The sequence below is a fragment of the Plecotus auritus genome (assembly GCF_963455305.1).
Source record: "Plecotus auritus genome assembly, chromosome: 10".
Lineage (NCBI taxonomy): Eukaryota > Metazoa > Chordata > Mammalia > Chiroptera > Vespertilionidae > Plecotus > Plecotus auritus.
The window spans coordinates 5,195,383-5,206,470 of NC_137785.1; the positions used below are offsets into that span (position 1 = coordinate 5,195,383).

An 11,088-nucleotide genomic window follows, 5' to 3' on the forward strand; every position below is an offset into this window, starting at 1 on the left:
TGTTCATAGAAGCCCAGTTCACAATAGCTAAGTTCTGGAAACAGCCCAAGGGCCCATCAGTAGATGAGTGGGTAAAAAAAAAAAGCTGGTACATTTATGCCATGGAATGCTATGCAGCTGTAGAAAAGAAGGATTTCTTACCCTTTGAGATAGCATGGAGGGACCTGGAGAATATTATGCTAAGTGAAATAAGCCGGTTAGAGAAAGGTAAGCATTAAATGATCTCTCTTGTATGTGGATTCTAAGGAACAATATAAACTGAAGAATAAAACAGATCCAGAGACATAGGGGCACGGAGAGACTATGAAATCTCTGAGGGAACGAGGAGGTGGCTGGGTTGTTGAGGAGAAATTAACTGGGTGACTTATATGCATATATGCACAGCTCAGGGACACAGACATTCGTGTGGAGAAGACCTGGGAGGGGCAGGTGTGGGGAGTGGTGGCGCATGAGAATGGACTGGTGATGCAGCTGCCAAGAAAACATTTGTCCTGAATTCAACAGTGAGGAAGACCCATCGACTGTAGAATCAAGGTCACGGCAGATCCAGGTGCAGGTACAGACTTGGATTTGTTTCCAGTTTGATGTTTTTGTTGGCAGTGATCCTTTCCAGGCCGATCCTTTTGGGGAAATTGGTCTATTTCGAGGTGGTTCTTTCAAGGGTTCAGATCCCTGTACATGGGACCGCTCTCTCAGGCAATCTTCTCCTGACCCTGTGGCCATGTCTGGTGTTAAGCATTTCACGCAGCCAGCATCAGCAGTGACACTCTGGTAGAAACCCTGAGGCACAGTGATCCTATTGCACCTGGTGGAACCGATGGTGTTGCAGCTAGTGATTGGCCCACAGACCCATTAACCAATATTAACAATGGTGGGAACGATTCCTATTGGAAATGCATGTATGACCTCCAAACTGATTGATGTAAATGTATAAAACAAACAAATCTGAATCAATTTAAAACTGGTCTGAAACTCGTTAAAAAGCGACTTAAAACAAACCTTATGTATTACTTAAATAAAATGATGCCAACAATTCAAAATCACTTATTATCAAAATATTACGACTTCTGCTCAAGATAGCAGAGGAAGTAAAGACACTACTGAAATCCTCCCATGACCACAACAAAATCACAACTAAACTATAGAGCAACCATCCTTCAGAGCCACCTGGAATCCAGGTGAACAGAAGTTCACAAGTAAGGATACAAAGAAGAAGCCACAGGGAGATGGTAGGAAGGTGGAGATGTGCAATGGGCTGGACCACGTGGAACAGGTATCAGGAGTATTTTTTTTTTTTTTACTTTGTTCTTCTTGATTTAAAAATAATTCCACAGCACGGCCAGTGTGTCTCAGTGGTTGAACATTGACGTCCAGGAAGTCATCGGTTCGAATGCTCAGGGCACATGCCTGGGTTGCGGATTCCATCCCGAAAAGGGGGTGTGCAGGAGGCAGCTGACGTTTTTCTCTCCTCAGTGTTTCTATCTCTCTCCCTTCATCTCTCTCTAAAATCAATAAAAACATAGTTAAAAAAAGAAAATGAAAATAAAAAAACAACCCCAGGGTTATGAAGATACCACATTTTGTTGGGATGGATGTGGCCCAGCATGAAGGGGTGTGTAGATGAGTATCCAAACCAGCCATGTGGGATGGACCCTCACATCACAGGGTGAGAACCGAAGGGCAGTGGAGGAGAGTGAGCAAGGTCAGGGAGGGAGGGAGAGCACCCCAGGTGTATGGAGGAGGCGTCTTTACAGGAACATGGTCCACGTTCTCCTGCACCCAAACCTTGCCTACCATGTCTTCTCTCCTGGACATTCTCAGCAGACAGTTTCCCCAACTGTGGTCCATATTCTCTTCCAGTACCTCCTGGGGTCATCAGATGGGCTCTAAGGCTCCCCCACTCTGAACGGTGCATTGTTGCCTCTGAGTTTCCATCCTGGCTGCATCGTGGATCCTTCTAGTGTCGTTTCGAGCCTGAAATAGCAGCACCCCGAGCACCACCAGGACCAAGCCAGCCACGCCCATCCGGATGAGATTCTCCACTGTGTAGTCTTGGGGATGGGAAAATAGGAGTTGTAGGTAAAGAGTCTCAGAGGTCAGGGCAGACCCAAACCTCCAGGATTCTAGTGTCTTCCCTGGGCTCCCACCTCCCCGTGACATCAGCGTCCCAGTGAAGTCTGAACTCAGCACCTGCTCTGAGTCACCTTGTAAGAGCTGTCCTCAAGAACTGAGGATGAAAGAAGATATGATCAAAGTTCAGAAATAACTAAGAACTGTGTGTTCTGTGTTCAGCCTGAGACTCAAAACCCCTTGAGCTTATTCCCCTACAGCTGAGAGATCCTATGTTTTCAATAGCTGGGGACCAGGGTCGATGGAGGAGGGTGTGGTGTCAGGGCCTCCTAAATCTCAGGAGCACGAAGGGGTGAAAGTCAGGGCTGGGTCTCCTTCACCGCACCCTGCCCAGGACCCTCCTCTCTGAGGTCTGCATTTTCATCCTCACCTGGCATTGTTCATCTATTGATTCTTCTATTAACTCATTTATTTATTTTCTAAATATATTTTTATAGATTTCATGGAGGAAGGGAGAGGGAGAGAGAGATAGAAACATCAATGATGAGAGAGAATCATTGATTGGCTGCCTCCTGCATACCCCCTACTGGAAACTTAGCCTGGAACTCGGGCATGTGCCCTTGGCCAAAATCAAACCTGGGACCCTACAGTCATAGCCTGATGCTCTATCCACTGAGCCAAACCTGCTAGGGTTTAGCTCATTTATGATACAATTATACAAATTAATTCCTACAGTGGTAGATTATTTACCAAATGAGAAATGTGGGCATATGGATGCTAATGGTGTGAGCTTTTGCTTTATCTCAGAGTATAACAAAGTCATAACCAAGGACGTCCACACTTCTGGCTCAAACTTTTAAGTCACAGAAAATCCCCCTAATTTCATTATTGAGTGAGCACCCAAAAGTAGAAAATTATGTTAATCTGTTACCCTATTTTGTTATAAAATCCGAGGTATAAACAAAATTATGGACCGCTCCTGATTACAGTGAACCATGCAATAACTCTAAATGTCAGATCCACAATTCAGAAAATGCACAGGGACGATCAGCCTCACTCAGTTGGGTTAATATCCAAATGGGTAACACCAAGAAGCCTTTATAATGTGTGTCATGTGGTCAAAAGTCATAGAGAAAAGGTAATTATGGGGGGATGAGCATCTGTCAGGAAAAGAGAGCATTCCTAGTAAACCCTAATGAAACAGAAGAAGGGATTGGAACAAAGCGGCCCATAGTGCTTTCAATAAAAATGCAAAATTGTGGCTGGATTTGCCTTGACATAACTTTGGGTGTGAATTAAGCTGTTTTCCGGAGGGGAAGCTGTAGCCCATTTTGGTCTGTCATTCCATCCTATGGACTTGGAGGGAGAAAAATAGGTGTGCCATCGGGGATAAAGAAGTGACATTTCCTTTGACTGGTGAGTATTATAACTTTATATCAGAGGGATCAACTGAAAAAACAATCCACAGGGAGAGAGTCTTTGGGAGGCTAACAGGTCATGATATAAATATGTCCAAACAAGAGATTTCCTATGTATACTTACTACCATTTAGGAAATCTACAGGAATCAAACCGCTTACTCACAAATTACAATATTAGTCGTGCAATTCTCTAAGTGGGCTGTTCATTTTAGTCAACTTTACAAATAGCTGTCTCACATGTCCCTCCCTGAGCCTCCCGCCTGTGGGTCTGTCCCCAAGAGGCCAGTGTCACTGACTCCCCTTGAGCCCAGGGTCCCAATTGACACAAATCACAGTCATTTTAGGCCCAGGAAACAATTGGGGATGCACCCGGGCCTGTCCCTCACCTGTGACCTCGATGTGCAGAGGGGCACTGGGCTGTGACCACACGTTGGGGTAGGAGCTGAGAGAACCATAGCATCTGTAGGTCCCCCTATGGGAGGGGCTCACGGGGCCCAGAGGGAAGATGGCCTGCCACCTCCCAGCATGGATCCTCGGTTCTGCTTCCATGTGTCGGGGCGGGACAGCCCCTCCCTCCTTCAGCAGATGGAAAGGGCCCGATGTGAGGTTAGAGCTGCAGGAGAGGGACACCTTCCCTCCTGAGGCCACCACAGGGCCTGGCTGGGCTGAGAGGGAGGGTGCATCGTACACTCCTGAGGGAGGAGAAAGGGTCTGTGTTAAAGGGACCATCACCCTCATGCCCCAGGTGTGTTCTGTGAGGGGTGGCGTCCCCCTGAGTTCACACTTTATACCCTCTGCCTGTGACCTGGTGCCCACAGTGGGGAGGGGACCCGGTGTCTCCCTTACCTGTCAACACCAGGAGCAATGGGTCACTCCGCTCTGAGAGTATGTCCCCAGTGCTGTAATATGCACACTGGTACAGCCCTGCGTGGGATGGGGTCATGGCTCCAATGAGGAAACCGGCCTTGTTGCTGGAGTTCTGTGGGATCCTTGTTTTCCAGGGCTCAGAGCCCCTCTCTTTATACAGACCGTAGGCACCAGCCTGCAGAGACCCCTGACACCAGATGGTCACGGGGCTCCCCTTGGTGATGATGGGGCCTGGGTCAGCCCAGATGGAGGGTTTGGGGACATCTCCTGGAAAGGAATGAGACCTGACATGTCAGGGGTGTTCTTCTCCCCGCTTTCCCCACCTGTCACTCCCAGGCCCCTCCCAGATTGGTCACCATTATTCCAAACCTCATGTCTCCCCAACTTCCCAGGGGGGACTGTCCTGAAGCAGGAGGTCAGAGGGGAGGGGGGAAGACTCACCTGCCTGTACCTGGTCCCACGGGCCCTGACACAGCCCTGGAAGAGAGTCCCTGTGAGAACCGACCCCAACCGCACAGAGGAGCTCCAGGCCTGGTCTGGGCCCCTGAGCACAGGGGACAGACCTGGGACTGAGTACGTCTCTCCCCCCACTGAAGTCCAGTCCCCACTGAGCCTCCTGAGTCCTGGGGTCTCGCAAGGCCAGGACCTGGGAGGGGAGGGGCCCCATCCCTCCTCCTTTCCCCACAAACTCACCAAGGCCCAGGAGGACAATGAAGGTCAAGGTTGTGGTGCTGTCTGCCACGGTCCCCAGTGGCACTGATGACGGATAGAGTCCACAGAGCCGAGCAGGACAAGCAGATGTACGGATGTGAGAGGGCCCGGGCTCCAGGTGACAGGTCCCTGTTTCCTCATCAGCCTCACTCTGCTCTCCCTGAAGGATGGCTGAGGACACAGCAGGTTCCGGGACCTTCAGGACCAGATCTGAGTCTCAGCAGACCCCCCACGCTCTGCCTCCACCTCCTGTCCAACCCCAATCCAGAGGGTGACCCCGGTCCCAGTACCTGAGGGCGTAGGGCGCAGGGCAGAGCAGAAGGAAGCACCAGCTCCTGCCTCTCACAGAGTCTGTGTGACCATGGGAATGCCCTTCTCTTTCCTGAGACTCCACACATGCACGTTTTCTCCCGTCCCTTCACCGACCCGTCAGCCCAGTGATGGGTACCGAGCGGTTAACCCCCCTCTTCCTTTCCCCAGAGCTCACCGAGGCCCAGAAGGGCAGGCAGGTCCTGGGTCGGGGTGCTTCCTCACATGGTCCCCAGTGTGCAGACGATGTAAACCCCACAGAGCCTGGGGAACAAAGGCATGAAGGGGGTGTGACAAGGTCCAGTCCCCAAGTGATACGTCACTGGTTCCTCATCAGCGGCCTCACAGGAAGGGAAGTAGCCCCTCCTGGAAGGGTGGGCCTTAGGGGACAGCACGCTGTGGGACCTCTGAGACCGACCTCAGTCTCACCAGACCCCACCCGCTCTGCCTCCACCTCAGGCCAAACCCAAATCCAGAGGGAGACAGCCGTCCCTGGTGAGGAGGGTGGAGGAACAGGGCAGGGGAGGACCACACCCAGTTTCTGGCCCAATTCTGACTCTGCTTTTTCTAGAACCTCTGCCAGCTTGTGTAGGACACTTCCCTTTCCTGAGCCTCTGTAAGTGCAATTGCTCTTCCCTTCCCTCACTGGCCAGGCAGTCAGGCAGTACTTACTGAGCAGTGACCCCAGGCTGTCAATGGCCAGGCTCTGGAGTAGCTGAAGATCAGGGATCCCTTCCCTGGACTCTTAGGGCTGAGATGAATGAAGCAGATGTTACAGATATTTAGACGGCAGACAGTTCAGTTACAGTCTCATGTACCCGTTGGGAGAATAAAGGAAATGAGACAATGAGATTCAATGACAGGTAGATGCCACACAACCCGGATCCTGGATGAGGGGGTTCTTCTCAGGCATGGACTGACCCATGGCATGAGCAGGGAGCGGCCCAGAGGGTGGGCTGCGGGGGGTCGTCTTTGACCAGAAAATCTTGAGCTGTTGTCAGAAGTGAGAGCAGTCAGGCGAAGGATCAGGCTAGTCACACAGGGTCTAGTGCACCACGCAACTATTTGGGATTTTAGCTCCAAGCCAATGGGATAAATTTGAAGCAACAGATTATACGAAAAGATTTCTGATTTAAAGAGTTGACCACTATATGAAATGTCATGCAGACCAGCTCTATTGATTTTTAATGCCATTGATAATAAAATGCCAACGTTCACTTGGCCCCTGGATGGTCTGTTGGTCAGTATCTTAAGTCATTTATGTGGTTTTTGAGTATAACTCTTACACTAACCTTTAACACAAAGTACACTTTCAGTTGAGTCAGATGAGACAGGATGGGTCTTGTCCAGCAGGTTGGAAAGGATGTGGCTATGTTCAGAGGGAGAGAGAGAGAGAAAGAGAGAGAGAGAGAGAGAGAGAGAGAGGGAGAGAGAGAGAGAGAGATATTTATTGTTCCTCTTATTTATGCATTCATTGCTTGATTCTTGTATGTGGCCTTACCAGGGATTGAACTTGCCACCTTGGCATAACGGGATAATGTTCTAACCAACTGAGTCACCTGACTGCATAGAATTTTCCAACAGCTCCGTTGCTGAGTGTGGTTTGGTGTGGAGGGGAGTGTGGGTAACTGGGTGAGTTGGGTTGTGGAGGGAGGGTCGTGTTTGCTGGGGCTGGTGAGTTTAGCTCAACCTGACCATTCACAGCCTTGAATATCAGATGTGCAACTTGGATCTCTTTTGAAGGTGGAAATTGGAGGAGGGGGTGCAGCAGGCAGGCTCAGACCAGATGGGGCTATAGGAAGGGTCCTCAGGAGGTGGGGAGAGGAGAGAATTAGAGAAAGGGTGGGGCCTGGGTTGGAGGACCAGGAAGGTGGCTGATTGGATGACACAGATGAGACATCTTCAGTCTGTGGTGGTTGGGGGGCACGGCTCCGAAGGGCTCAATGGGGCACGTGGAGTGAGTTGATGGTCTCTGTGAAGTGCTCCAATGAGGAAGTGAAGGCTGCTCCACTCTCCTTGGTGCCTGCAGGAGCCAGTGGGGCGGTCCCAGGGAGGACACCCCAGGGGAGAGGGAGGCCTGGGAGATGCTGAGAAGACTGATCTCCATTTCACAGAGGCAAGCAGGGCCCCACTGGGACTGTGGACTTCCTTTCTCCACACACTTCCCTTCACTGACTTCCTGTTTCTGTAGGTCAGCCCCATCTTTTCTTCATGGCTCTCCTTCAAAACCTCTGAGTCATTGCTGCCTCTTCTAGCCCCTCCTCCCCTGAGCAGAGCTCCTCCCTCACACTGGGAATTCCTTCTCCCACACTGGGCAAGCGCCTGCACGGGAGGCAACCGTGATTTCAACATGGACACAGACAGACTCGGGGACCTGTGACACAATTTATGTTATTGATCTCCCAGCAAAGGAGAATGTTGTCAATGAAGAAAAACAGATTTGAACAATTAGATAGTGACCATTTCACAAATTTGTTGAGTCATACATTTACACATCCAAGGTATTCAGCTATAAATATTTAAAGCCCAGTTGGTGTGGCTCAGTGGTTGAGCTGACCTATAAACCATGAGGTCATGGTCCCATTCCTGGTGAAAGCAAATGCCCCGTTGTGGGCTTGATCTCCAGTGTGGAGCAATCAGGAGGCAGCTGATCAATGATTCTCTCATCATTGATGTTTCTCTCTCTCTCCTTCTTTCTTCCTCTCTTAAAGCAATAAAAATGTATTTTAAAACGTTTCTCTCTTTTTCTTTAATCTTTGCCTTTTTAATTATGATGTATCTTGGTGTGGGCCTCTTTGGGTTTTTCTTGTTTGGGACTTGTGTGTCTTCTTTCTTCACTAGGTTAGGGAAGTTTTTGGTCATTATTTCTTCAAATAAGTTCTCAATCCCTTGCTGTCTCTCTCTTCTCCTTCTGGTACCCCTATGATGCTGATGTTGTTCTACTTCATGTTGTCCCGAAGGTCCCTTAAACTATCCTCATTCTTTACATTTTTTTTTCTTTTTGCTGCTCTGATTTTTTTCTACCTTGTCTTACAAATCACTCATTTGATCTTCTGCTTTATTTAACCTATTGTTTATTCCTTCCAGTATATTCTTTTTCAAAATCCTCACCTAAGGATTTTTTTTAAAATTTTTAAAAAATATATTTTATTGATATTTTACAGAGAGGAAGGGAGAAGGAGAGAGAGTTAGAAACATCAATGGGAGAGAAACATCAATCAGCTGCCTCCTGCACACCTCCCACTGGGGATGTGCCTGCAACCAAGGTACATGCCCTTGACCGGAATCGAACCCGGGACCCTTCAGTCCGCAGGCCGACGCTCTATCCACTGAGCCAAACCGGTTACAGCAGGATATGTTTTTTTAAAGTTTATTTTATTTATTTTATTTTTGTTAATCCTCACCAGAGGATATTTTTTCTATTGCTTTTCAGAGAGAGGGGAGGGAGGGTGGGTAAGAGCGAACTTCAGTGTGAGAGAGACACATAAACTGGTTGCCTCCCTCCCATGCCCCAACTGGGGCTGGGAATCAAGCCTGCTACCCTCGTATGTGCCATTGACCTGGAATTGAACCTGAGACTCTGAGGTGCAGGGGCCTACGCTCTACCCACTGAGAAACACCAGCCAAGGCTAAAAGTGATTTTTGAGACAAAAAGGGAAGGAGAGAGGGAGAGAGAAACATTGATTGGCTGCCTCCTGTATGCACCCTAACCAGGGGCCAAACCCACAACTAGGTATGTTCCCCGAAGAGGAATTAAACCCAGAGCCTTTGGTGTATGTGACAATGCTCCAGTTGAACGAGCCACCCAGCCCCGGCCAGTGTATTCACGATGTCATATATTGTATTCTTCATTTCTGACTTTTAAAGAAGTTTTTTTCGTGCTGTTATAACTTTCCCTAAGTTCCTGGAACACCTTTATAACCATTACTTTGAACTCTATATCTGATAAACTGCTTGCTTCCATTTGATTTAGTTGTTTTTTTTTTTTTTTTTTTTTGAGACTTCTACTGTTTTTCTTTTTTCTTTTCTTTTCTTCATTTAGGGCCTGTTTCTCTGTCTCCCTATTTTGCCTGCCTCTTTGTGTTAATTTTCCGTGTATGAGCTAGGTCTGCCATGACTCCCAGCTTGGTGGGGTGGCCTAATGTGGTAGGTGGCCTGTGGGACCAAGTGCTGCAGTCTCTTTGATCACCTAAGCTGGGTCCTCTAGGGATGTCCCTTGCGTGGATTATGTGGGCCCTCCTCTTGTAATTGAGTCTTTAAAAAAAAAAAAAGAGTATATATATATATATATATATATATATATATATATATATATATATTCTGTCAACATTTATTTGCTCTTAGTCCCAGTCCTGGCCCCGCCCCGCCCCTGGCCCCGCCCCCGTCCCCCACCCCGCCCTGCCCCTTGCCTGGCTTCCAGTCTGCCCCTCTCCTTGTACTCCTCTCCCCGCCCCCGCCGCCCCACCGCCACCAATCACCAGTCCCTTGTCTTCAATCTCTCATTTGCACAGATAACTGGTCAACCCCATCACTCTGACTCACTCCCAGAGAGAAAGTCCGGGCCGGGCCATCGGCTTGACCCTGTCTCTCATGGTCCCCAATGCTTTGAGACTGGCTGGCCATCTGGTTGACCCCGTCTCTCACGATCTCCACTGATGCTCAAGACTAAGTCCGGGCCGGCCATCTGGTCGACCCTGATCTCACAGTCTCCACTGCTGCCCAAAACTAAGTTGGGGCCGGCCATCTAGTCATCTAGTTGACTGGAGCCACCGCACAACCCTAGGTCCCTGAGGCCGCCCTGCGCCTGCAGTTTTGGGAGTGCTGGTAGACCGGGTTCCTAGGAGGGGGAGGAAAATATGGGGAGGAGGGAGCCGGCCCTCAGCCCCCCTGGGAAAGGGGCCGTGTCCGCAGCCACCCACCCCCACTTCCCAGTCCCAGCCCGGAGCCCGAAGGCCCTGGCGGGGTCACGAGGGGAGGCGATGGTCGCCATGCCAGGAGTGAAAGGAAGGAAAGGAAGGGGACCCCGCCTTAAGCTCCGCGTGCGGTTTCCCGCCCTCCCCCTTCCTTACCTCAACCGCCCACTGAGCCGACCTGGGGAAGGAGAGGGGCCAGAATAAGACAAACCCTTGTGTGGAGGCTGACTTTCAATAGATCGCAGCGAGGGCCCTGCTTTGCTAAGTACGAAACCCCGACCCAGAAGCAGGTCGTCTAGGAATGGGTCAGCACCAGGTTCCCCACGAAGGTGCGTTGTGTGAAGGGCAAGGGGCCAGCCCCCTTTCCGGCTGCACCCAGTTTCCCAGGATGAAGGGCTGTGCGCACCGGACCCGTGTAATTGAGTCTTGATGGCTATTGTGTTTGTGGTGGGATCGGCCCTCAGGCTGGCTGACTGGGAGGTTCAGCCGGGACCACGGCCTGCCAGCTGCTGGGCAGATGCTGACCACAGGAAGCGGCATTCGCCTCAGCAGGGTCTGCTGTCTGGAGATCTCCCTTTGGATGTGCCGCTTGTGAGGCTAGTGGGGTCCTGCTCTGATGTGGTCTGAGGCTGGCCACTGGTGGGTTGGTTCTGGGCCTCTTGGAGGGGACTCGGGTGCAGGCCAAGGTCAGCCACTGCCTGTGAGACGGGGGCCCTTTTCGCGTGCCTGCCCCTCCTGCCAGTCGCCATGTGGCTTCTTCTGTGATCCTTGGCTCTGTGCCTCCGCCTCAGCTGGTCT

General features: G+C 50.3%; 1 protein-coding gene across 1 annotated transcript; it reads right to left on the reverse strand.

The window, feature by feature from the left end:
- Nucleotides 1-1,875: 1,875 nt before the first annotated feature.
- LOC308235313 (leukocyte immunoglobulin-like receptor subfamily A member 5) lies at nucleotides 1,876-10,121 on the reverse strand (the record flags this gene model as incomplete). Its single annotated transcript, XM_080644071.1, has 5 exons — nucleotides 1,876-2,051; nucleotides 3,877-4,182; nucleotides 4,337-4,624; nucleotides 4,799-4,834; nucleotides 10,022-10,121. The coding sequence occupies 5 exons, from the start codon at nucleotides 10,119-10,121 to the stop codon at nucleotides 1,876-1,878; spliced, it is 906 nt and encodes a 301-aa protein (XP_080500197.1).
- Nucleotides 10,122-11,088: the final 967 nt, after the last annotated feature.